Source organism: Narcine bancroftii, chromosome 5 (genome assembly GCF_036971445.1).
Source record: "Narcine bancroftii isolate sNarBan1 chromosome 5, sNarBan1.hap1, whole genome shotgun sequence".
NCBI classification, from domain to species: Eukaryota; Metazoa; Chordata; class Chondrichthyes; order Torpediniformes; family Narcinidae; genus Narcine; species Narcine bancroftii.
In genome coordinates this window covers 254,526,946-254,554,802 of record NC_091473.1, presented here as the reverse complement: position 1 = coordinate 254,554,802, position 27,857 = coordinate 254,526,946, and the positions used below count along the sequence as shown (strand labels likewise).

At 39.6% G+C, this 27,857-nt stretch overlaps 1 protein-coding gene across 2 annotated transcripts in view; it reads left to right on the top strand.

Annotated features, from left to right (window-relative positions):
* The window catches only part of LOC138765230 (sortilin-like), a 64,712-nt gene that overhangs the window by 10,771 nt on the left and 26,084 nt on the right, over positions 1–27,857 (top strand). For both annotated transcript variants that reach the window (XR_011358540.1, XM_069942210.1), the window contains exons 2-14: positions 4,138–4,197; positions 7,256–7,329; positions 9,895–9,997; positions 11,865–12,029; positions 13,756–13,829; positions 15,193–15,242; positions 16,307–16,434; positions 17,787–17,931; positions 19,791–19,946; positions 20,702–20,808; positions 23,679–23,781; positions 24,701–24,872; positions 27,338–27,528. Coding sequence is in view for 1 of the 2 variants with exons in the window: in XM_069942210.1 (XP_069798311.1) it covers positions 4,138–4,197; positions 7,256–7,329; positions 9,895–9,997; positions 11,865–12,029; positions 13,756–13,829; positions 15,193–15,242; positions 16,307–16,434; positions 17,787–17,931; positions 19,791–19,946; positions 20,702–20,808; positions 23,679–23,781; positions 24,701–24,872; positions 27,338–27,528 (1,528 nt within the window). In the remaining variant the exon portion in view is untranslated. The remainder of the gene's footprint in view (positions 1–4,137; positions 4,198–7,255; positions 7,330–9,894; positions 9,998–11,864; positions 12,030–13,755; positions 13,830–15,192; positions 15,243–16,306; positions 16,435–17,786; positions 17,932–19,790; positions 19,947–20,701; positions 20,809–23,678; positions 23,782–24,700; positions 24,873–27,337; positions 27,529–27,857) is intronic.

The following is a 27,857-nucleotide window of genomic DNA, read 5'->3' as shown; positions in this document are numbered from 1 at the left end:
GTTCTATAAATGGGTATCTTTCGAGTTCAATGTTTTGTTTCACTGTCTTTGTCCTACTGCACAACTGTTTTTAAATCCTCATTCTTGTTCTTCCACACTGAACCGAGAGCTAATAGATTTACCATCACTTTAAAGCGGTTTTCAAACAATTGAAGCTCTATAACCTTGATGTTTTGTTTATCCACATAAGAAAATATTTTGCCCCAGCTTTACTAAGACTAGCTTTGGTTGTATAGCAAATTGAAATGGTTGCCAGACGTTTTAGCTACATTGTCTTTTGCAAGACCAACTTTTCCATTGTAGGAAAAGTTGAGCGTTGGAGAAGGTTTGTATCAATACTGTAGGAAGCGTGTACTGTATCCTCCTGCAACTGAAGTTGGTTGCTCAAGTTGAACAATTGTGTGCATCTCTAGTGAATGAGAAACCAACTCCATGTAGGTCGGACCTTTACATGTTCCAAATAAATCACAAAATCCTTATAGTCAGTGAATTATTTTTGAAATAAAATCAGTTATGCACACTGCAGTGTGCTCAGAAATACATTTTTACAGTGAGGAGCGAAGGAAGGTGGGTAAGTGGAGAGCTATACTTGTCTTCTACTGGAGCCGTGTCTGCTAGTGTAAACACACTGGGCTTTACTTGTCAGGTCTTGCATTTTAAACATCATTAGAATTTGATCAAGTCATTTCTGTAAATTGAATTTACAAATTTCTGTTTGATGGAACACTTGATAGAGTTGGACTCTTTAAATATTTAATTTTCAGTTATGTGGCTTAGTTCAAAGTTCAGATTTGTTGGACTACATACATGACATGACAACCCTGAGTTTCTTTTTCCTGAGGGCCAGGTAGAATTTCTAATAATTGTAGTGCAAAAACACTTGAACTCAAGAAAAGATGTCTATTTGCACACAAAGAAACCAAAGGGTTACTTCATTGCTTTAAGATGAGCTATTTAATAGTTTTCATTGCTAGAGTTGCTAAATGTTGAGGTAATCTAGATGTTGTGAGCCATAAAGTTGCTTGTGAATTGATTTATTTTTTCTGTAGATAAACAAGGAAATTTGCAGATGCTAGGGACTGGTGCAGTTCACAAGTGCTGGAGAAACTCAGCAGGTCATGCAGCAGGCCATAGGAGGCAAAAGGCAGTCAACTACCATTTACTTTCCATGGATGTTACGTGACCTACTGATGGTCTCCAGCACAGGTCTGCTCTGTGGTACGGAAGTCTTCGTGGAGAGGTTGACAGCTGTCATTGCTGTTCTTCTTTTGCTCACTGGTGTGAGATCACAGCTTCCTGATATTTTTTCTTTTGGCCTTGCCTATTCAAGTTCATTTGAAATGTTAAAATTTAGAAGCCACAGGTCACCTAATATTTGTGCAGAGATCAAAAGTTTTTATTTTTCATTTCTAGTATCTTCAGTCTTGTTTCTACAATTACAGCTGTTGAACCCCTCTCTAGTTGATGATGGAACCTTTGCATTTGTTGATCTTGTTTATTTTCTTGAAACGAGCTTATTGTCTTGACCCTTTTGAAATTGGTCGAAGCAAAGTTAGAATGACTAATCCACTTTGCTGTTTAATTGGGCTTGGCTTAAAAGGGCAGCTGCATAGCTCATCAGATGTTGACCTCCGAAGGAAATAAAAATCGGTCGTAGAACCTAGAACAGGACCTTTGGCTCAACTTGTTCATGCCGACCAATGTTTGCCTGCACTTGATTTCTATGCCTCCAAGCCTCTCTTATCCATAAATGTATCCAAAACTCTTTTGAATGTTGTTATTGTGCCTACCTCAACAGTTTTCTTTGGCAGCTCAAAATATTTTATAGCTCACTGGTCTTGTTGCATGATTAGTTGAATGTATTGGAAATAATTGGTTTTGTAAGTGTTGAGTTTCTCAGCAAGTGGTCCAAAACTTTGGCTGAATAAATATCCTTGAAATTTTGTCACAGAACAAGAAATTTGTCATTTAGAAAAAAAAATCGCGGTGTGATGCATCCTTCAATACGTTGTTTGCCTTTCTGAGGCAACAGGTGATCTAGATCGAGTCCACGAAGAAGAGGGAAGTGTGTTGTTCTGAGCTCTATTCACTCCCTTCTGTAGCTTCTCGTCTTGAGCAGATCAAATCCCATTCCACTCTGTGATCCATCCATTAGGTCTGCTTTCTATTTTGCACCTGTGGCTCAAGAGGCACATGCAGAACTTCCTTAGTCTTCTAAGAAAGTTGAGTTTGATGCCCTCTCTTGACCACATCCTCTGAAGTTGCCAGAAAGAAATGCTTGGGCTGTAAATGTGTATTCTTAATTTCTTCCAAGCTGTTTTAGAAAGGTTTAAGAAGTCTTCAATTCGCTTCCCATTAGATTAAATAGAGATCAAATTGTTAATATTTTCATCCATCTTGGTCTATCATGCTAGATGTAATTGATCAAGAATAAGAAAGTTTGATGAATTCTTGGAGTTTTCCCTTTCTCCAAAAATATCAGACTGTCAATTGCTGCACTGGATATTCATCAAAAAATTAAAATTTCATGGAACTGAACTGCTTTCTCAAATTTGATATACTCTCTGATTATATTTAGTGGGGAGTACTCAGAATGCTGTAACATGAACTTTCTTGAAAAATCATCTAGAAACCATTTCCATGCTTTACATATTTAAGGAAATAATGAATTTTGTTAGTCTGGACTGGAGAATGAACATGGTTATTTGGTTATTCTGCAGGGCATGACCTTTAAGAAGTTTAAAGCCCCTTTCACACTGGCACTTGAAAGTGGGAATTAACCAGCAATTTACCAGGGCACCTGTCAGTGTGAACGCTACGGTATGGGGAGTCCAAATCAACCCGGAAATTAACCCCATTGGGAAGTAATATCAGAGCTGATCCGTTTTGAATTGGCTCCAATGTGAAACGGTCTCATTAGTGACGTATGTACGTGGGAAGTTCTTAGAGGCAGGGAATGGAAGGAGCAATAAGGTCAGATCACAGCAGAGAACACAGTTAACTAGCATATGGAAAGAGTGCAGAATGAGAACAACAGGAACTTGTTGGAATGACTACAACTGTCCAGATGCTGTTCATCAAATTGAATATTTGTGGGATCCTTAATTCTAGCAGTTCTGATGGTTGGGTGGCAAGATGTCATTTTTATGCATGTATTCCATTGCTGGGGGATATTTTTCCCCACGCTGGCTATAAATTGTGTTTGTGTGCATTTTATTCCCATTACCACTTTCCCATGCTCACGGTAAACTGTGTGGATATGTGGGTTTTCTCCTGTTACCACTTTCCCACACTAGTCTTTTAGAAGTAAAATTATTTGCAACAAAACTGCATTCAGAGGTTCTGCCTTTGAGACCCATTTCACTCCTAACACCATCCCAACACGCATTCCCTGGCACCCTCGCCCTCCCCCTGCCCCAGCCAGAGAGTGAGGGGCTTGAGTGAGGTGTAGGTAATCTCTGTGTAGAACTGCCTGTGAGTACATAATTTGTCACTCAGGATGTCACCGTTAGAGGTTGGGCTCCATGATACTGGGTTGGTAATGTGAAAGGAACTTTTTTTTTGGTGCAGTGCGAATGGAAAGACTTTCAGACTACCAGGTTTGATGACTTCCAAGAAATCCAGCGAAGTACGAGGCAACTCGATATGTTGAGTCATACAGAGATGATGATGGTGGGAATTGTAACAAGTTGGAGGGCACACTAAAATGCACAACTCTAAGAACTGTGCACTTTATGATCTTACAGCCTACATAACTTTGCTATAGTCTGTTTGCCAACCCTATCCTATTGTGATATTATACCACCATTTCATAACGGGCATGGAGCATTGAGAACATTGGAATAGTATTTGCAAGAGAATGACCAAAATCCCCAGATTCTCCTACCACTTGCATTGAGGGATAACGCTAAAGTGGCCAATTAATCCACCAATGTGTGCAATTTTGGGATGTGGGGGCAAACTGTGAAAATCCACGTGGTCACAGAGAGGATATGTAAACTCCATATAATGCTGTGGGGTCATTGTGGAGCAAGACCTATGGTGTTCACCCGGTGTACCAATAGAAAGCAGAATATGATAGAACCCTTTTTTGTTCAATGCATTACAAATGCTAAATATGTTCATTTTTACTTGCAGTATCAGTTTGTGGATCTGAGTGGATCTGTGACATTGGCATGGATTGGCGATGGAACTGGTGTAAGTATTAAAGAGGGATAAGTGTATAATGGCTGGAGAAAGGGAGGACATTGTGGAGGTGGGTGGAAGTCAGAAACAGGAAGGGGCGATTTTTAAAAAATATATATTGGGAGTAGTCAATAGACCCCAAATAGCCCTCTGGACACTGAGGTGCAGACAAGTCAGCAGAAATAACATGGTTGTTGTTATGGGAGGCTTCGACTTGCCAAATATTGACTGGCACCTCCTTACTCCAAGAGGGACAGATGGGCAGAATTTGTCAGGCGCGTTCAAAAAGGATTCTTGACACAGTATGTTGAACTACTGACCAGAGCAGAGGCCACATTTGATCTGGTGCTGGGTAATGAACATGGTCAGGGAGCATTTCAGAGATAGTGATCATAGCTCCATGACATTTACAAGCTAATTATGATGTATTAGGTATTATAAGTTGGGAGTGTCCCAACTGGATTGCCCAGTTCAATCCACATTCAGTGGCAGTGTGTCAACCTCCATTAATGATGGGATTAGGCAAAAACTGGGGAGAGTAAATTTGGAATAGATGCTCTCTGGGAAAAGTACAGAAGCAATATGGAGGATATTTAGGGACCACTTGTGTTGTGTTTTGGATAGGTTTGTCCCACTGAGACGGGGAAAAGATGGTAGGATAAGGAACTGTAGTTGACAAAAGAGGTGATACAGTGAGTTAAGTGGAAGAAGGAAGTATACATAAGATTTAGAAAGCAAAAGAAAGAAGGACTTCTCTAAGAGTTGTATGGTGTCAGGAAGGCGCCTGAGAAAGCCCTTGGGAGAGCTAGAAGGGGACATAAGAAAGTCTTAGCAAGTAGGATTAAAAACCCCAAGACATTCTATGATTGTGAAGAACACAAGGATGACGAGAGTGAAGGTGGGGCCACTTAACGATAAAGGAGGCAGCAAGTGGTAGGAGAGGTCCTAAATGAACACTTTGCTTCAGTATTCACCTGAAGGATGGTCCTTGGTCAATGAAGGAAGTGTGGGCTGGACCAGATTACGAGACATTTTTTTCCCCCAAGCTGTGAGGTATTTGAACTCCGGGGACACAGGGCTAGCATATGTAAGATGATATTTAATAATTGTTATGTTATTTATCCATGTAAATAACCAGCTCTACGGTCTGGAGAAACGCTATCTTGTTTTCACTGTACACTGTAAGGTTTATGGTATGAACGACAAACAAACGTGACTTGACTTGGAATTGAGGTTAAGAAAGAGGAAATGTTGAATCTTCTCCAAAACATTAGGATGATTAGGGGCAGCATGGTTAGCGTAGCAGTTAGCATAACACTGTTACAGTACCGACGATTAGGACCAGGGTTCGAATCTCACGCAGTCTATAAGAAGTTTGTATGTTCTCCCAGTATCTGTGTGGTTTCCCCAGGGGCTCCGGTTTCTTCACACCGTTCAAAAAATTTAATAAGCCCCTGGGACCAGACAGGATATTCTCCAGGAAGCAAGGGGTGTTGGCAATGATCTTTGCATCCTCCCTGGCCTCAGGAGTGTACTGGAGGTAAAATGTACTCTCCCCAGTTCTTGCCTAATCCCATCATAATTAGCCCTACCCAATTAAACACTTTACCATTTAATCCACTTCTATCCTAAATGTCAGGGAGTTAAAAAAAGGTAATAGGGAGAATTTGGGCAAACTAGTCACAAGTATTTTGAGAAGTGTAGTCTTCACAGGGATAGTCAACAGGGCTTTGTGAGGGGTAGGTTGCTCCTTGTGAGACTATTTGGGTTTTTTTTGAGGAAGTAACAAAAGTTGAAGGTAGAAAAGTAGATGTGGTGCACATGGATTTTAGTAAGGCACTTGATATGGGTTCCCCCATGGTAGACTCATTCAGAAAGTCATTAGGCTTGGGATCCATGGAATCTTGACTGTGTGGATACAGAATTGGCTCACCTACAGAAAGCGGAGTTTTGAGGTAGATGGAATGTATTTTTCTTGGAGGTCAGTGACAGTCGAGTTCAGCAGGAATCTATTCTGGGACCACTGCTCTTTGTGATTTTTATAAATGACCTGATAGAGAAGTAGAAAGATGGGTCAGTAAGTTTGCAAATGATATGAGGATTGGAGGTGTTGTGGATAGTGTAGAAGGTTGTCATGGGTGACAACAGCATATAGACAGGATACAGACGGGTGAAAAAGTGCCAGATGGAGTCCAATCTGATAAGTATGAAATGGTGCATTTTGAAGGGTCAAAATGAAGGCAGAGAACATAGTTAATGGCAGGATTCTTAACGTGGAAGAACAGAGGAACTCTGGCGTCCAAATCCATAGATCTTTCAAGGTTGCCACACAGGTTAATAGAGTAGTTAAGAACTACTATATATGGTATGGTAGGCTTCATTAGTTGGGGGATTGAGTTCAAGAGTCATCGCAACTCTATAAAACTTTGGTTAGACCACACTTGGAATATTGCGTTCAGTTCTGGTTGCCTTATTGCATGAAAGATGTGGAAGGTTTACAGAGGGTGTAGAGGAGAATTACTAGGATGTTGCCTGGATTGGAAAATAAGTCTTGTGAGGCAAGGTTGACAGAGCTATGGCTTTTGTCTGTGGAGCTGAGAAGGTTGAGAAGTCTACAAGATTATGAGGTATAAATAGGGTGGAGTGCCAACATCTTTTTACCAGGACGAGAGTAACAAACACCAGAGGACATCTGCATGAGGTGAGGGGAGGAAAGTTTAGGGGAGATGTTGGAGTTGAGTTTTTTTTAATACACAGTTTTGGGTACTTGGAATGCCTTGGTAAGGGTGGTGGTGAAGGCTGGTACAACAGAGGCATTTTAAAAAATTCTTACAAGAAAAATAGTTATGGGTGTGAGGTAGAGAAGGTTTAGTTTGTTGAGTAGGTTTCTATAGGTCAGCACAACATCGTGGGCTGAAGTGCCTGTATTGTAATGATCCATAGGATTAAGCCAGAATGATGGGTCAAAATGCCTGTTCCATGCTCTATGGTGTGGATTTATTGCTGGCCACGGCTACTCTGGTTCTTCACAGTGCAGTGCATTTACATTCATTTAACTTTTCATTCACAGGTGCTCCTAGCACTAACAACTTTTCAGTTGCCGTTCTTGGGAATTAACTTCGGACAATCAAGATTATACAGAAGGTAATTTTATTGTCTTCAACTTTCATTGTCTTTTGGAATGGAACTTTGAAACCATTAGCGTTGCTACTTTTAACTGTTTGAATTTGGAGAGGAATTAAGAAAAATGCTTCCCATCTGAAACTGTTTAGGGAAACAAAGATAATGCTACAATTGAGGCATGTATGAAAAATGTTTTAAAGGTAGGGAGTTGCAGAGGCCAGCTGTTTCTTTGATAACTGAGTATGCTAGGAATCTATCTGAAAAGCAGCTCGGATTATTCTGCTGCGGAGTAATTCTGCTTCTCTGGAAGAAAAGGTAGTACACTTTCAGGTTGAGTTCCTGCATCAAGGTTGAGGGAAGAGGAAAGATTGCTAGTGTAGGGGGAGAGGGAAAGGTCCAAGTTAGACTGCAGAGATGATGGTTAGAGCCAGATGGGAGGTGACGAGATAGGGTGGACTGAAGCCAGGTGTGAGAAGAGAACAAGGGGTGTGAAATTGGAAAAATCAGTGTCTGTACCATTGAGTTATTGGAGTGAAGAAAGATGAGAGGTGACTTAATGGAGGTTGACACACTGCCACTGAATGTGGATTGAACTGGGCAATCCAGTTGGGACACTCCCAACTGAGTGTGAACACTCCCAACTGAGCCGGGGGGGAGGGGGGGGGTGGGATATCAGAGCCCGGCCGAGTTAACTTGGCTTCTATGTGAACAGGCAACCCACTCGACTGGGAATCATTAGTGAAGTCAGTGCCTACATGCATGTGTCAGTCTGGTGGTTTTAATATCAATGCAGTTATATTTCACAGGGCAGCCAGCGGGGCTGTCACAGCGTACCTGTGCTTTAAATCATCTCAAGATTACTTATAATACCTAATACAAAGTAATGCTATGTAAGTAGTTGCTATACTCTTTTGTTTAGGGGATAATGACAAACTGGTCTGTGGGTTTATTCTAAATTTGAACAATCTGAATCTCGTTGTGGTAGATTTTTCCATGGTCTTCTATACATTGTGCATGTATGTCTTATTAAATTGTGTGGATTGTTTTCCCCCAGTTTTCATAAATTGTGTGCGTTTGTGCTTTATTGCTGCAACCTTTTCACTGCCCTGTGAGTACGTAATACGTACATCACCCAGGATGTCATCTCCCCCCTCCTCCCCCCCCCCCCCCCCCCCCCCACTTAGATCCACAATATTCACATGATCAAAGAACTCTTGGTCCAATGTGAATGGCTCACCTGGTATTGCAACACGGGACATTTACTTTCTTATTTAATGGGTTGTCAGTGTGAGAAGGGTGATAAAGACAGCCAGCACCTTTTTCCCCCAGGGCAGGAATAGCACACACAAAGTGAAGAGAGGAAGGAAGATCTCGGGGATTTTTTCTCGGGGATTTTTTTTTTGTACAGGGTTGTGGATGCCTGGAATGTATTGGTAGGGATGGTGGTGTCTGAAACAATAGGGGCATTTAAGAGGCTCTTATATGGGCACATCTTGGGAAGGCGATGGTCCTCCATTCTGGAGACGTGACCCACCCAGCGCAGCTGGATCTTCAGCAGCGTGGACTCGATGCTGTCGACCTCTGCCATCTCGAGTACTTCGACGTTAGGGATGAAAGCGCTCCAATGGATGTTGAGGATGGAGCGGAGACAACGCTGGTGGAAGCGTTCTACCAAAGAAAAGGTACAAGGACTGCCTAAAGAAATCTCTTGGTGCCTGCCACATTGACCACTGCCAGTGGGCTGATAACGCCTCAAACCGTGCATCTTGGCGCCTCACAGTTTGGCGGGCAGCAACCTCCTATGAAGAAGACCGCAGAGCCCACCTCACTGACAAAAGGCAAAGGAGGAAAAACCCAACCCCAACCAACCAATTTTCCCTTGCAGCCGCTGCAACCGTGTCTGCCTGTCCCGCATCGGACTTGTCAGCCACAAACGAGCCTGCAGCTGACGTGGACTTTTACCCCCTCCATAAATCTTCGTCCGCGAAGCCAAGCCAAAGAAAGAAGAAAGATATGGGCACATGGATAAAAGAAAAATAGAGAGTTATGATAGAGGGAGGTTTTTTTTGGTGGGTATACATGGGTCGGTACAACATTGTGGGAAAATGAGTACTAGGTCCTGGAGGCTCAAGGTCCCAAGGTTGGGGTCTAAAACTAAAATGTATTGATTTAAGGTGAGAGAGGAAAGTTTTAAAATGGACCTCAGTGGCATTTTTTTAAAAAAGGTATGGGAATATGCCAGTGGAAATTATGGAAGTGGGTGCATTTATAACATTTAAAAATATTTGGACTGGTATATGGATGGGAATGGTTTTGAGTCATGATAGGATAAATACAGGAAAGTGCTTGACAGTTTCATTACCATGGATGAGTTGGGCAGAAGGGTCTGTTTCGGTGCTATATAACGGACTCAAACATCAGGAGATTTTATTAATTGGTGGAGATTTTATTAATTGGTGGAGCAGCGTAAAGTGTTGAACAACTTGATTTTTTTCATTTTCTGAATTTGTCACACTCTGAATGTTCTAGGACACAATGTTGGTATAATGTGCAAATTGTTTATTTTGGACTTTAATTTTCTTTCAGTGATAATTATGGGAAGAGTTTCTCTGATATTACAAAACTCATCAACAATACTTTTATTCGTACTGAATTTGGAATTGCTATTGGTCCTGAAAACTCTGGAAAGGTAAAAGTCTTTCATTATGTAAAGATTATAAATTTACGGAAGCAAGGTATTTTTGAATACCTTTACTGTTTCAAAATATAAATCTTAGATTTTACCCCTTTGCCGTCAAGCTTTGTGTTGACAGCCAGGATTGCTTTCCTCAACAGAACATAAACCACTACGGCATAGATGCAGGCCTTTTGGGGTCTACTCCATGATGAACTATTCCATCTCGTCTCACTGACCTGCACCCGGTCCATAGCCTTTCATACCCATCCCATCCAAATTTCTCTACATGTTGAACTCAAACCCACTTAAGCTGGCAGCTCATCCCACCCTCTCACCAACCACTGAGTGAAGAAGATGCATAGAAACCATGTCGGAAAGAAATTATTATTGGCACAGGGACTCTCTATTGAGGTGCTGTGAAGTTTTGATAGATGCATAGAGAAAACTCATTTTCTATGCTGGTTTAAGTACAGGAGAGAGATTAGGTCAATGGTCCACACAGGCTTGTCAGAGTGTGGAATGCATCGCTTGAGAGAATGGTTGGGAATAAAGATCACCTAGTCGCACATTGTCCCTTCTGTTTCATCAGCACCTAATGTTCCTCGTTCCCATTATGTACGGTAAATAATTCTTTTGGGTTGAAGCACTAAAGTCTGCAGATGTGATTGAAGTAAAATTACAGGAATGCTGGAGGAACTCACCAGGTCTCTCATCATCCAAAAGAGGTAAAGATGTTATTACTGACTTCAGGCTTAAGCCCTTATTTAGAGTGAAATGCAGACAGGCACCTGAATTTAAAAGAAAGGGCAGCGGGAAGTGTTTAGACCAACAAGCAAAGGGTGCTAATTGGATATCGAGAAGATTCCAGGAGAGAGGGAGAGAGGAAAGGTGAGATTTGATGGGGGAAGTGGGGGGTATTAGCTCTGTGAATGCGGAGCTAGGGGAAAAAAGACAGCTGGAGGAAAGGAGTCAGGTGGGGGGGGGGGGTAGGTGCTAATGGAAACTGGAGGTTGGCCAGATGGAATATGAGGTGTTGTTCCTCCAATTTGTGGATGGTCTCGGTCTGGTAGTACATGAGGCCACGGACCTGGTGGGTGCAAAACTGGGAGGCCAGTCCTTTTGGGCTCTTCTTTTACATTTCTGTGAAATGAGGTTTAGATAAAATGTTGGTGAAGACCCAGATCAGGCATGGGTGAGCTCTTTAATTGTCCATTGATAGAGGAAGGCTGTTAAACATTAAAAAATAAACCTAAGACTCTAAGTAACTCATCTGCAAAATGAGTAAGCAAACATTTTCTATTATATGGTTCTTATGGATCAGAAGGAAAATATGAAAGATGTCATTTGACTAACATCCAGCAAGTTTGTGCAGTAATCACTGCAAAGAATTGACTTTTTGGGTACATGATTGTCAAAGGTTAGTAGATGTAGAAAAATTATTTTTCATCGTGTGTGAGTCTAAGACAAGAGGGCATAACTTCAGGATTGAAGGCCAACTTGGAGCAGAGGAGTGGAGGAATTTCCTCAACCAGAGGTCAGTCAATCTGTGATTGTGGAGACCAGGTCATCAAAGATTTGAATGGCACATCAGACTCAATGGGCTGAATAGCTTATTTCTGCTCCTGTTTCTTATGTGATCTTAGGATTAACAAAAAATTCTGGAGGGTGTGCAGCAGGTCAGATGCATCTATGGAGAGCGAAACAGAAAATGTTTTTGGCGAATTAGCTTTTTGATGAGAACAGAACAAGTGAAAATAAATTCCTGAAATAGGGAGAGGAGTGGAGGGGACATTAAGAATGTCTGTGAGAACAATGACAAGAACTTAGTCTGCATTTTAAATCAGTGTCTTTTTAAAATTTACATTACATTTTCCTTCAGGTGATCCTTACTGCTGATGTATCTGGAAGGAGCAGTGGGGGAAGAATCTTCAGATCAAATAACTTTGGGATGAATTTTGTCCCCACAAACCTTCCTTTCCATCCACTATTACAAATTCTTTATCATTCCAAGAATTCTGAACATCTGCTGGCTTTAAGCACAGATGTGAGTATATCCAGCAAGAAAATGGTTTATGAAATACAAAATGTTGAACTTGGTTAGTTAATTTCATTTTTGCTGTAGTGTGACTTAAATGAACAATGTGAGATTGAACAGTATCCTATAGCCAAGTAAAGCACCCCAAAATATTTATATAGGTTTAAAATTGTATCTTTATGTATATGTGTGATTATGTGCTGTGTGCATGCACTGTGGTCTGGAGAAATGCTGTTTTGTCTGGTTGCATACAGTCAGATGATAATAAACTTGAAATGTTCAGGCAGTTGGTAAAATGAACAAACTAGTACACTTGTCTTTCTGAAGTGCAATTTCTGTAAAGTGGAAATACATGATTACACACAAAGGAGACCCCTCACATTAACCCCAGAATCCTTAATATCCTATGGAACTATGTCCAATCTAAAAATACCAATTAAGGACTAAAAATGTGGAAAGGACAATTTATTTGATATTATTGGAGGACATGTTGGAAGGTTAAATTTCAGTGTTATGGAATTTCTCTTTTTGCAAAATGGAATTGTGATGGTGAATTGACGGTTCAAATAGTAGGCGGATCAGACAGCAACTGTGAGAAACATTTATGAATCAATGACTTTTCGCTAGAACAAATTAAGATGAAGAAATGTGGGAAATACAGCGATTCGGATGGACAGTCAATTGTAGTTTGATGCTGGATCAAATTTTAGGACTGAGTGGAGGTCTTTCAACCCACAAGGTCTGGCCTGGCCAACTAGCACCCCTTTATCCCCTTTATTCTTCTCTCAGCCCTCCCCAAATTTACCACTCATCTACGCATTTGGAGTCCTATAGTGGCTAATTTACCTACATGGTTTCTTTGGAGGTGGAAAGAAACCAAAAAACCCAGAAGAATCCTTATGAATGCTTGGAAAAGGTGTAAACTTCACACATAGCACCAGGGTCAGAATAGTTCCAGTATCTCTGGGTTTATGAGGCAGAAATTCTGTGTGATGGCCAGATATTCTTCAGCATCTATAATAGCCGCCTTTTCATTGAGGTGTTCTTTTTGGAGTCAACCAATTAAAAAGAAATGTAACAGTCTTATGCTAACCGCACCACCCCATGGTCATTGTCGCAGCTCAGTCGTTCTCCAGAACCATCAACTCTGTTCTTCACTCCCTGCAGAAGATGAACATGTCCAGCGTGTCACTTTTTGTGCTGTCATGGTTTTCCAGAATAGTGCATCTTTTTCTAACAATATCCAATAACATCCAATATCTGGCAAGGCAGATTCCTGTTCAAGCTTGATTAAGAAACTGGTAAATGATTACATCGGAAGCCAAGTGCTAAAGAATGACTAATCAAACATGGATCTGATTTGTTCAGAAGATGACTACAGCACGTGTTGAAACCTGGGGGCAGTAATTTTAAAACAAATGGAAAAACTAAGCCAACAAAATAGCTTGGCACATAGGATATTCAAGCATTGATTTATTTCTGAAGTGCATGGTAAGCAGAGAGACACAAATAAGAGAATGTGTTTGAGCCAAAAAGTATCCAGTTTTGTGTGTATTCCACGATAAATTTTGCTTTAAAATAATTTTACATTAGTGAGTTGGGAATGTTTACACAAAATCATTTGAAATGTGCAGGCTGGCAATCTAGGGGTTTATTTAAACTAGGTACATGTCTGTGACATTTATTTGTATAATCCAGTTTTTATTTTTGCCTGACATTATTCCTAATATTTCAGAATGTGTTATGGTTATCATCTGATTTTGGAGAAACATGGACAAGAATTCACGATTTTGTATGTCTTGTTAAATGGTAAGTAATTCTTGACTAAGTTATCTTGGGATTTATTTTTATATTCGTAGTAATTAGTCTTGAACTTTAATTTGTAAATTAAACTCTCCATGAAAGTGAATTAGAAAGACAACTGCAGTAATTAAATAACCTTTGAGTAATAGGTAGGAAAAAGAGCCAGGTAGTTAATGAAGACCATTCCAGAGAGTTTGAAGACCTCGTTCCAGTTTCTATTATGGTAGGAGGAGACTGCAAGGCCAGAATTGAAGGCTGCTGGTAGAAATAATGAATTGCAGGTGACGGCAGTAATAAAAAGAAGGTGAAACCATGGAGAGATGTGAAATTTGAATTGTATCTTTGAAAGGGCAAAACCTTTGAAAGGTTTTATTCACTTTTTCTTTGGCATTTATTTATTGGCTATCCTTGCTTACTTTTGGGAAGGTGATGGTAATGCAGTGTTGATTGAGATAGACTGGGTAGCAATGAGTTGGATTAGAATGATCTCTTTTGTAAATGGGTTTATTTGGGCAGATTTCTACGTTGCTGTTAGACACAAAGGACTAGTAAATGGAATTTGGTTAGAGATATTTACTTAATGGTTAAGATGGGCCACTGGTGATACTTCTGAATTGCTCGACTCTGTGTTGGGTAACTAGTTCTGAAGCTCAGATCTTCTTTACTTCAGTATTGGCAGCAGGAATGTTTGCTTCTGAAGCCTTTGCTGCCAGCTGAGCGCTCAGCTGAGATCTGATGGAATGCATGGAATTGGCTGAATCTAGTCACTGGCCATGGGATCTCAGGAGGAAGCTGAAATGGATCATCCATTCAGCTCAAGTAGAAGCTAAGTTGTGACTATAACAATCACACATAAAGGATGGGGATGCTCTTCTGTTTGGTCACCTGCTACTATTCACAACTCTGGAACAGCACGAAGCTGTGATTTGATCTGTTGGTGATCTCTTAACTCTTATCCTTGTCTGATGGTGGCGTATCGGGCTATTTAAGTATATTTGTGAGAAGTTGGATCACTGATGACTATGTAATTAAAGAAGCATGGCGATATTGCTATTTTCTCTTGACTGACCACTTAACCAGGACATTATCCCTGTGTTCATTTTAGCCAGGCAACATTTGTTAGTCAATACTGTTGCCAAAAGAAGGCAATTGGTATTCGACTATGCTCCTGTGTAAGTGATTTAATATACAACAAAAAAAAAGCAAAATGCATCTCATTCATGACTTTATAATGTTTAAAACTCCCAGAAGGTTTTTGGTTTCAGAGTTTGATTCATTTGCAACTGTTAATGCCTCCTGATTTTAAAAAAAATCTTCTCCTTGTTTAACGTGCATTTTTAATTTTGTTTCTCTTTGCTTTCCTCCCCAGGGGACCAAAAAATACAATTTTATTCACTACCCATCCAAATGGATCTTGTAGTAAGTTGCTTCTACTCTGTACTTAGATCCCATTTCTTCATGAGCAATCTGTGTCTCGGTTCAATGTTTAGGATGTAATGTTCATACTTTTCCTTTTTGAATGCTTTTAGAGGTATATTTTTTATTTTTATAGCTCATTTCAGATTTTTTAAAAGCTGAGTGCATACATGACATTACATACAAACCTGAGATTTTTTTCCTGTGGACAAGGCAGAATTTAGCAGTTATTGGGAGAGCAAAAAAGCTCTGTTCAGAGTGTGTACATGTAAGCAAATAAAGAAATGTAAACCAATGTGGATGGACATTTCTTCAAAGGCAATGTAAGGAGAATTCGTGAGTGTAGCAGCCACAACTTCAGTCTTCCCATCAGTTTGACATTAATTGTGGACATCAAGTTTCAAAGGCCTGCGTTTTAACACTGAATTTGAAAGACTAAAGTTGGAAGTAATTTTTTAGATTTTGGCGTGGACTGTAATGGTTTTTACACACGCACACGAGTTAAGACTATAGTTTAAAAGTAAGAAATAAAATTAGCGGTTTAAAATTGAACACTGTTGTTCATTGTCTTGCTACTCGTTACGTGCTGTTCGTAACAGAACTTCTAAATGTTTTTTTAAATTTTTTTGATACTCAGTTTTTCCTTCTGTCTGATTCTCTTGCTTGTGAACACAAGTACAATTAACTGCAAGTCAACATTTTAAGCTGTTCAGTCTTCCTGCTTGGAATTGACTTTATCCTCAATCGATGAACAATGTATCATTTGTTTTTCACTATTTATGTACACTGATTTTTCCAATTTTTTTCCCCAATTACTTTTCCATTATAATTGCTTGCTCTTAGCTATTGTTCTATTCAACAGCAGTTCAGATTAGCTTTCGTATTTTAGCAAATTTTTTGTTTGGGTGACCAGCTTTTTTTTGAGTTTGTAAAACAGTTTTTTTAAATAAACTGGACCTTATTTTTGTAACTCCTATCTAAAATGTTGATTTAAATATTTTTGTAAATCTAAAGGCAGGAATCTGAGCTGGTTATGTGCATGACCACTTACAAACTTTATTTTGCAGCTGCAAGGGGCTTGTTGGAACTCAAAAGAACAGATGATTTTGGAAAAACATTCAAAACTATTGCATCTAAAATTTATTCATTTGGACTAGGAGGGTGTTTCCTCTTTGCTTCGGTGATGACAGATAAGGTAAAGATTTGTGTAATTTTCATTTGCACGTACTGTTTGCACATACTTAAGTTGGCTTTTAAAAGATTGTTTTAACCTCTAGTTGGTTCATTTGGTTATTTTCCCCCCACCCCCCCCCCAACAAGTAGTGTTCCAAGGTCATCACCACAGGAAAATAAGTACAATGGGATATTATCCTAGTCTTTTTCAAAGACTTTACTCAGACAAAAATGTAATTCTTCCCTTTAGCTGCTGCACAGGCAAAAGGAACTTGTTTCCACTCCAGTTGTGTGGATTATCCAATGGCCAATGAGGACAACATGAAACCTGTTGAGTCTGCTGTAGGTGGGAAAGGAGGTGCACTGGGGTGAGTGGGAAGTGAAGTGTTCTTTCAGCTGATATGCTAGATGTCTGTGGGCTCCTGTTGAGTGCTCCCATTCTCCGTTCCATCCATGTGCTGCTACGTTTTCAGCAGTATGGACCAGGACTTCGAAAGGAGATTTGAACATCCTGGCATTGTCCCTTGCTGTCTCCAAATGGAATAGTGAATTTATTTTATACAAATGGAGTGACCAAATATAATTAGGACCTTGATGCTGGGGATGTTGTCCTGGAAGAAGATGCAGATGTTTTATTTGTCCTGCCGGTGGGTAGGGAGGATTTTATGGAGGCAGTATTGGTGATATTCCCAGTGTTCTTGATGAGATTCAGCAATTGGTGCATCTGAAACATAAAGGATGTACAATAGCATGGTAGACCATAAGCTTTGTATTTTCAAACCATCCATTCTTCTCTGGTTGGTCCTAAGCGGCCAGCTCTTTATTTTGAAAATGAGCCATGGTTGTGGCCACTTCCATCTGAAAAAAACTTCATTCCTGCATTTACCCAGTTTATTCCTTATTGTCTTGTATTTTTCAATGAAGTCACCTCCTGTTTTCCGAGTTGGAATGTTATCCCAGTCTTGAGTTCTCATTGACGCATTCTAGGAATTGTTCTGGTGAATTTTTTGTTGTGCTTGTTTTACCGTGTGCATTCGTGCTTGGGTTGGGAGACTAGCCTATATTCCAGGTGAGATCTCACTCGTCTCCTTTAGCTCCAGTGTAACTTCTTCACTCTGTACACAAATCCTTTGGCTCCAAAAACCCAATAGTGTTTGTCTTGCTATTTTACAAACTATTACAATTTTGCTATGACATATTATTTGGTCAGATCTTATGGGAATTTATTTGGATAAAAATTTATTTGATTTTGCAGGGATTTGCAAGCATACTAGTATCTCCATCATAGTTGAGTACTTTTTAAGATTTGATTTTTGTCATCCTTTGGATTTACTCACCATTTGTCATTAAAACTCATTATTCATATCATCACAGGCCAGTTTAAGGGCACTCCATGTGTCTAAGGATATGGGAGATACCTGGAATATGGCGCAGCTGCCTCACGTAAGCGCTGAACAGTTCTACTCCATTCTGGCTGCAAACGACGACATGGTATTTATGCATGTTGATGATCCTGGTGGTAGGTTCATATTAATTCTGAAGCAGTGTGAAATGTCTAAAACAATTTTCATATTTATAAATGAGACTTGGCATCTCCTTTTCTTTCCAAGACTGCAGTGCTTCATGTTGACATTTGTCGATGTTCAAATGTGCGGCTTCCCTGCACAGTTTCAGTATGATTAAATGTTATAACATTAGTTATTGTTAAGTCTAAATTCCAGTCATTGATTCAAGTTCTATCTCCAACCCTTTCCAGAACATTGTGCCCAACTAAGCCTCTGGAATTGCTTGGACTGTCACCTTATTGAATGGAATTACGATTTCCACTCTAAATGTTGCCTCCAATGTGATTATTCCATTCTCCTTCGATAAGATCACATTCAGTTTTCTTTGTCTAAAATTCCATTTGGGGGAAGCTTTGTGTTCTGCCCTGTACAAAATCCTAGTCTGTCAACCCAAGTTCACGCTGACTTTACCTAGGTCTGCTTTCCACCAAAGCCACCTCTTTAAAATACTACTGATTTTAAATTTGTTTCCATTTCTGCCCTTTCATAATTCTAGTGTTTATCTTGTTTGCTCATGAGTATCATTTTCCAGTTCTGCATTTAATAAACCCATTTCTGCACAAATGTTTTGTCTATTCTTGTATTGTTCTCCACCTCTGGTGGATTGAAGAGCTCATTTCACTTTCTATATTTCCCTTTCGCTTCTCAGCATCATGTTTTGTATGAATTCATGGTTTTGAAATCTTCAAACTTTAAAGAACCTTCAAGTTAATCCATTGACAATTTGAATCATTCACTTGATTAAATTGGCTTTTATTGTGTGAAATATGTTTACAATAGTCAATAGGAGCTGGAGTAGGCCCTTCGGCCCGTCTAGCCAGCACCGCCATTTTACAGATCATGGCTGATCACTACCATCAGTACCCCTTTCCAGCCTTATCCCCATAACCCTTAACTCCTTTGCCCACTGTCCATATAAATGGTCTAATATAATTTTGCTCATCTGTTAATAAGTGAAGAATATCAATACAAGATTGGGGAACAAAAATAGGCTATTCAGTCCACCAAGTCTGCCCTGCCATCTCATCTTGAGCTGATCCATTTTCCTACTCAGCCTCACTGACTGACCTTCTCCCCATAACCTTGATGTCCTGGCTAATCAAGAACTTAACAATCTATTTAATACACCCAATGATTTGGTCTCCACTACTGCCTGTGGCAACAAATTCCATTGATTCACCACCCTCTTGCTAAAAACATTCCTCAGCATCTCTGTTCTAAGCAGATGCCCTTCAGTCCTGAAGTTGTGGCCTCTTGTCCTAGACTCTCCCACCATGGGAAACAACCCTTCTCCATATAGAAGAAAAAGAAATTTAGCTTTGGTTTTAGTTTCAATATTGAACATTTCCGCAAGAGTAAAACGAATATGGTGCAGGTTTAAATTTTGCTCATTATAGAATTTCCAGAGGAAAAATACGGAATTTCTTTCATTAGTTTAATTAGGGGTAATGTTTTGGTTGATTGTTGGAAATGCAAGAATTACAGCAAGCGTCTGTTGAGCACAATGAGAAAGGTAGCTGCAATTAATAGATATTTCTGACTTGTGGTGAAATTGTTGCAAAGGTGGTTCTCAGGTCCAAAACCTGAAGGCTGCCTGTACTAGGAATTAGATTGAATATTTAAATTGATTTAGGACAGTCGCACCAATTATTTAATTATTTCCCTGATCTCCGTTGATCCAAGAAGAGTGGCTGTATTTGTATGCATTACAGAAATGTGGAGCTTGCTGGAAATGTCCAGCATATTCATAATTATTGCTGTTGTATCGATCTATGATGTGCAACTAATGTGTAGCATTTTCCCTCCCATCTAGATACAGGCTTTGGCACCATTTATGCTTCAGATGACCGTGGAATAGTATTTTCTAAATCTCTTGAGAGACACTTGTACACAACAACAGGAGGCGAGACAGATTTCACAAATATCACTTCACTGCGTGGTGTGTACGTTAGTAGTGTTCTTGCAGAAGGTCAGCAAAACTTTTACTTTGTTTAGGAGATAGTTAGTCAAACTAATATTAATTGCTCATCTCTAATTATCCACAAAATGGTCGCCTTAAATTTTTGCAGTCTGACCTAAAGGGTTTCCTGCAGTGACACTGGATAAAGTTTTAGGATTTGGACTTCAATACAAATGAACAGCACACTTTAAAAGTTTAGCAGTATTATCAAACCCATTCGTAAAGATGAATGTATACAATTTCATTATATGTTAAGCTTGCAATTATTTGGAATATGATTCTGTTACTATTGAGAAAGATCTTGTAGATTTTATAAAAAAAACCTGGAACCTCCATCTGTTGGCCAGGTGGTAAATGAGCAAATATGACTATTTCTGCATGCGGTAATTTATGACTTTTGAAAGTTTTATTTTGCACTCCGTCTCCTCAATAGTGTTGGTACACATGCTTCACAGGTACTCAATGGGTCATTTGTATTTACTAGTTTCTTTTGAGAACGAGGTATCTTTTTCCCCTGTATCCCCTTGCATCCTTTACAAGGAAGGACAAGAATTCCCTAAAATGCATTAGCCAATGAACTGTAGATTAAGCTAAGTATTTGGGGTTCTGTGATTGGGTCAAGAGCATAGAAATACTAATGTAGGTTACGTGGTGATGCAAATCGCCACCATTTGGCTTGGAATTTAATGTCATTTCGCTGCGGAAACTTGTCACAGGCTGTAATCAGGTTGAGAATCATGTCTACACTATTAAATTTCTCCTAGATGGTTCTGTTCAGTCTGTCATTACATTTGATAGAGGAGGAGAATGGCAGCCCTTAAGAAAACCAGAGAACAGTGATTGTGATTCAACTGCCAAAAATAAGGAAGAGGTGAGTTGTGCTGAAGATGTGAATTGATGTGGAAGCCTCCTTTGCTATATCTGCAATGAATGCTTTGCTAGTGTCTTCTCTGTGCAGGTTTTGGTACAGTTAAATCCTCTTTAGAAATGTTAGAACCTGCTTTCTAACTGACTTCCACTGGCATGGGTATTTGGGTTAAAAAAAAATTGGTTTAAGGTTACATTTTAGTGAAGTTTGTCAGAACTAAACCATCAATATGTGAACATTTTTGTATATATGGTTGAGGTTATTTTCCAAGTTTTCAACACTCTCTTTATCTGAACAATATCCTCCATTGCTGGAGGAGACTAGAGCTAGGGGACGTGGCTTCAAGATTCAGGGTCATAGATTGAGGACCGAGATGAGGAGGAAGACCCAGAGTTGAATCGATGGAATTTGCTGCCCATTAAAGCAGTGGAGGCAACCTCCGTAAATATATTTAGGACAAGGTTGGATAGATTTTTATGTAGTAGGAGAATTAAAGGATATGGGGGAAAAGGCAGGTAGGTGAAGATGAGCTATCATCAAATCAGCCATGATCACCTTGAATGGTGGAGCAGGCTCGATGGGCTCCTGCTCCTGTTTCTTATGTTCCTGTTAGTTCCTTGCGTCATGTATGCTTCTTTAGAATCCTATCCGGTGAAGAATACTTTTAATTATTTTATAGTATTGTAGCACAGTTACCAAGAAGTTGCCTTTTCTCCTAAGGAGTATCAACTATACTTCTGGCAAATCAATGATATGTGGGTCCTTTAGTTTTTTTCTTGCACAAATCATTAATTGATGACATGGATTTTCACCCTATTGGCAGCTTGCAGTGGATGTTCTTCTGGTGCTTCTGCTCTAATACCTGAATCTTTAGCTCAGTAGAGTGGAGACCCAAGTCTGCAAATGAGTGGGTTGAGCAGCATTGGTGGGAGATTGATGTTTCTGATTGGACCCTTCAAGACTGCATCTCGTGGGGGAGTTGAACTGACTGGATCGCTCAAAGACCCAACAGAGAAGCAATGGTTGCCTCTATGTCAAAAGGAAGCTCTGTGGGTGGTGACTCTCCTTGCTGACTCTGTGTCCTGTGTGAGGATTATTTAATTATGAGGGGAAATGACAGAGGGACAGCTGATGGATAGGAGGACAGAGTCTGAGGTGCTACTGGTGAAGATTTGTTTTCCAAAAATGGAAATTTGAACAGGGATTGAACACCTAGTTAAAAAGTCCGCACCAACATGTGGTTCATTTATGTGACCCATCTTTTTATTTTGTTCAGGTTTGGAGATTTCTTTTTCTCCAAATGGGGATAGACTTTTAAGCTCTGCATCTAAAGATATTAAAAATGACGGAAATACTTTTGGACATTGGCATTTCATAAACTATTTTTAATTGTCATTTTTTATAGTGGTTTAATATTTGGGGAATGCAGTTTTAAATAAAAATGGCTTCCTTCTGGAAAGTGTTGGAAGCTATCACGAGCTGGTGAAGAAGTTTTCCTGACTATTTTATTCCCTCTTGTGCAAGTTCTCTTGGATTATGTGTACTACCTAATCAAGCAATGTTATCTTGAGTAGGTAGTAAGAGAATACAAATATTGGCAGTGAACATTATTTCTGGATATTTGTTCAGTTGCATAGTGAGCACGAGGTCAGAATCTTGGATTTCTCGCCCTTTGGACAGTTCAAGATTAACACTTTTAAAAATATTTTATTTTAATTTTCATAGACTCGCAAAATTCAAAACAAACCATTTTTTTAACATTCATGTAGCATTTGTGCTCTACTATGGCAAACGTAGCACCAAAGACCAGTAAGGTAGAACATTAGTTTCAATGCATGACAGTTCATTTTTGATAAGCAGAAGTTTAATTTCAAAATTGTGTAAATTATGAGAAAATATCAAATGTGTATCATGAGCAAAGAATCTTGTTGCAAATTTTTTTTAATATTTCAGTTCTTCAGTAACAAACACATGAAGGAGACCATTCAGCAATGTGGATGCTTGCTGGGTCCAAGGGACCAATCCCATCATTTCTATTACATCTCATTTTCCTGTACCCCCGTACCTTGTTCTCTCTCTTATCCTTCTCTTGATTTAAGTACATTAGGATCAGTGCATGGTTGCTTGTTTAATTTACCAAATTTGGGGCAAACTGTAAATGTCAATAATATTATTACATTTCCAAGATTTGATATTTTAAAAAATGTGTCAGTTAATGAAAGTGTGGTAATGATGTGGTCCATGTGGTCTACAGGTGCTGTTTATGAAGAGTTTGTACATTCTCCTCCTGCCCGTGTGGGTTTCCTCTGGGTGCTCCAGTTTCTTTCCACCCTCCAAAATATACAGTGGTTGTAGGTTGATTGATCTCTTTGGGGGAAGGGACTCACCTAAGTTTAAAATTGGTCATGTCTTTGCTTTCTCAAATGGTCCAGATTTTTAAAAGTTAGATCCAAGTACTTTGTAAAACTGTAATGATGGTTAAATTTAAAATTTAATTTAATTTCTTTTTAAAGTGGGGTCTGTGCCGCACAATTTGCACCCAATTAAACCTACCCCCCCGAACGTTGGGAGGAAACCAGAGCCCCTGGGGAAGACCCATGCAGACACGTGAAGCACGCAACAGTGCAATATTTGAACCCTGGTCCCAGTCCTGGGAAGGCATTGCGCTAACTGCTATGCCAACCGTTCCACCCCACAAATGGTTCTGGAAACAATTTTCCTCCTCTTAAATCTCTAAATGTAATTATTTTACCTCAATGCCCCTTTGAATGTTGCTTCTATGCTAATCACTGAGATATTTTCACTCTTCAGATACACAGTATCTGCATTCATTTGATTATCGAACACTTCTAATTTTTGTCTTTGTTCTTCAGTGTAGTCTGCACATCCATGCCTCCTACAGCATTTCCCAGAAACTGAATGTGCCAATGCCGCCACTGTCGGAGCCGAATGCTGTTGGTCTGATCATAGCACACGGTACGAAAACATTCTTTCAGTTTCTTGCTCCAGATGTAAAGATTACTCTTTTATTACCAAAGGCAATTGTTCATTTTCTGACCATTTACGATACTGCAGGTTTACTCCTTTGTTTTATTTGATTTGCTTATTTTTGAATCCTTGCTTTCTTCCCAAAATTCCAAATCCTATTTGAATTTTTGTCTTGATGCTACTTAATTTGAAGGAGAAGCTTCCTTCTCTGGATCTGGCTATTTGATCTTTGATCTTCTTCGAGTTGCGCTAATTGCCAGAACTCTTTGTAAAGTTTGTCTATAATGTTGTTGGGAAGTGCACTATAGGGATTAAATGCTTGCATTTTACAGCTTTGGAGCGAGGTAAAAATAATTTTCCAATAACTGAAGGAAAACCAAAGTATTGGTAACCTCTTAGTTGAATCAATTAATTACAGTAAAATCCCGTTATCTGGAATTCAAACAACCGGCAAAATCGCAGAAAATAAATGGGTTAAAAAAAAATACAAAAGTTTAAAATTGGCACCTGCTAGAGGTTAGTTGGTAATCACACAACACACAATCTCAACCAACCAGCAAATACATTTACCAATTCCCGTAGGTGCTGGAGGGTTTTACAGTATCAAAGTGTTGGATATTTTAATGTTGCTTCTAAATGTCTGAGTATGTTTTAGAGCAGCAATTTTTCATCGTATTGGAATGTTGCTCTTGTGGATCTTTAACTCCTGGCCTGCTGATCAATTTTAATGATGTCCCTTTTATGAAAGAGAACTTGTGACATTCCTTTAAGTGAGAATAAAAATATTGAATGTCCTCTAGCAAGTTTCTTCACTGCAACAGGAAAGACTGTACAACAGTTGAGTCCATGAACATGTACATAATTCCTAAGGGGATGAAATTTTACACAGTGTCTTGTCATTTTCCAGGCAGTGTTGGAGATGCGATCTCTGTAATGATTCCTGATGTCTATGTGTCTGATGACGGTGGATACTCTTGGTTTAAAGCTTTAAAGGGACCCCATTACTATGCTATTCTGGACTCTGGAGGCTTATTAGTTGCTGTGGATCATCATTTAAATAATACTGTCAATACAATAAAGTAAGTGCTTCTTTAAAATTTTAGACATACAGCATTGTAACAAGCCCTTGCGCCCCATGAACCCGTGTCCCCTAAAAATGCCATAAGATTTTTTTTTTTTTTTTTTTTGCCTTACGATTTTTGAAGGGTGGGAGGAAACCCACGCTGATATGGAGCAAATGTACAAATCCTTACCTACAGACCTGGAATCAAACTACAGTCGCTGGCTCTGTAACAGCATTTCGCTAAACGTGCCACCCAAATAGCTTGATAACCTGTACTGGTTTAGTTAAACTATTGGTCAGTCCCTTAGAGATGAGTTAGCCAGGAGTAGAATCAGCTTTATTCTATATCCAACTATATTGCTGCATATTCAAAATACCGTGTATCCATAATAGTCTGAAGATGGTTGATAGAAGTAAAACATGAAAGTCTGCAGACACCATGGTTGAAGTAAAAACCCAGTGCTGGAGAAACTCAGCAGGTCAAATAGTGTCCTTTATGTATCAGAGATAAAGATACAGAACCCCCCTCATCAAGGTCTGAGCAAAATGTCCTTGGTTTTGTATAGGGTTAGGGTTGCTCTTTAAAGGACACAGTTTGACCTATTAAGTTTCTCGATCACTGTGTTTTTACGATGCTTGAAAGAGGTTTTGCTTGATCAAGCACATTTGCTTTATACAATTCAGTTTGCAATTTTTTTTAATGGTATGGCTGGTGAAGGGTGCATTAAATGCAAGGTAGTTACATTAGGACTCTGTTAGGAGCCTAGCCAATGGGAGCAGGATTAGACCATTTGTCTCTCCAAGCCTGCTCTACCATTCAGTACGATCATAGCTAATCCTCCATCTCAACAGATGAAGAAAATAGGATCTTGTGCACACTACAAAAGAGGCCAATGCTGGAGAAACTCAGCAGGTCACACAGCATCTGTAAGGCAAGATGATTGACATTTTGGTCCTGAGACCAAGTGCTGAAAATCAGCCAGACGCCTGAATAAAAAGGTGGGTGGAGGGCGAGGAGTTCAGGTAAGAGGTAAAGGGAGGGGAGAAGCCAACAAGTGATGGTGGGAGATGGCAGAGGGCCAAGAAAGATAGCTGTCTGAAAGAACAAAGGGAAGGGGGTGGGAAGCTGGGGGAAGGGAGACAGAAGGATGAGGGATAGAGAGCAGGGAGGGAGTTATTGTAAATTGGAGGTCAGCAGTCTGGTTGGAAATGGATTACAAGGTGTTCCTCCAATTTGCGGGTAGCCTGAACTTGGTCGTCGACAGATATGTCGCTGTAGCAATGGGGTGGGGAATTGAAGTGACCTACTGGCAAAGGTGGAGTACCGGATGCAGTAAATGACTCGTACAGATTTACAAGTATCTCCCCACCTTTTTATTTCGGTGTCAGAACTCATGATAAAGGGCTCAGGCCAAAAACTTCTGTTGCCTTTTATTAGTACAACCCTGATTATCCGAAATGGTTGGGACTGGGCCCATTTCAGATCAATGTTTTTTTGGAGGACTAGTCATTTAAAAAAAAACAGCCCAGTATCAACAGCAAATCACTTGTATCAATGTTTAAACAACAACAAACAAAGGAAGGCTTTTTAAGCATTAAAATAATGTTTAATTCTCACCCAAAAAAAATGCTGGCCACTGGCGATCACCGACACTTCCCTACTGAGACCCCGCTCGTGCCGGGAGCCCGAGATCTGCTGCTGCCGGCCAGAGTTGGGAGCCCGAGGTCTGCAGTCAGTTTCGAATAAATGAGGATTTCTGATATCCTCCTTTTTTTTATATCCTAACTTCACGACCGTAAAAAGAAGCCTCAAACTCACAGAGCAAGATTCAAGTTATCTTTAGAAATTACACAAATCGTTATGAAAGGACCTTGCTGCTTGCCTTTTAATGGAACAGTATAATTAACGTGGCAAATTGAGGACAATTTGACCCCGATATCTAGTCCTTTCTTCATTAATTCCCTCTAATATTTGAACTTCCTGTGAGAACAATTTTCCGAAACCCATTTTTGTCAAGCCTGTTTTGAAAATTTCAAAGTTTATTTTGATATTTGTGTTTCACTGACTATGTAGACAAAAGAAAAGTGATCGAGTAATGTAGCATATACCCCAGATGAGCTAGTCTTGTATCTATCACCAGGAGGTTGCAGATAATGGAATCTGAGCTAATCACAATCTGTTGGAGGAACTCAGTGGGTCAAGCAGCATCAGTGGAAGAAAAAGAATGGTCATTGTTTTAAGACCAAGCTCTTTATTGAGGCGGGGGAAATGTAGTAGAGCAGCCTGTGTAAAAAGGCTGAAGTGAGGGCCTCACCCTGACCTCTTTACACATTTCCCAAGTCTTGATAAAAGGGTTTTGGCTCAAAATATTCTCCCGCTGCTTGACCAGCTGGGATCCAGCAGTGGAGTGTTAAGATTGTTTTAATTCTAATTTTTCAACAAATGTAGGAAACAATTTGAAGTTATATTTTTCATCCTAGATTTTCAATTGACGAAGGCCAGTGCTGGTATTCGTATAAATTCACCAAGGAACCAATTATATTTACTGGCCTTGCATCGGAACCTGGAGCTAAATCAATGAACATCAGTATCTGGGGATATGAGGACCTTATAATTACACAACGCTGGGTTTCTTTTACCATCGATTTTGAAGAGCTCCTTACAAGGGATTGTGAGTTCAGATTCAATGTGACGGAGAATCAGTAGACTTTAGTTAAGATATCCTGCCATTGAATTTGTCCAGTTTTGTTTTTACTGAATGTTGATTAAATTTGGCCCAAGTACTTGAAAGTATGGCAACTGTTACGCAGTGACACTTAGTTGCTTAATCCAGGATCTATTAATGATGATTTTTTGTTATGGTCTTGATTTCCTTTACTGACAAATGAATTTGGCTGTGGAAAAATTATTTGAACTACTGCCAGCTTTTGATAAGATCTTTGCGTGCTGCGAAATATTTATCATGGATCAGAACATTAAAACATGGATTGTAAAATTCAA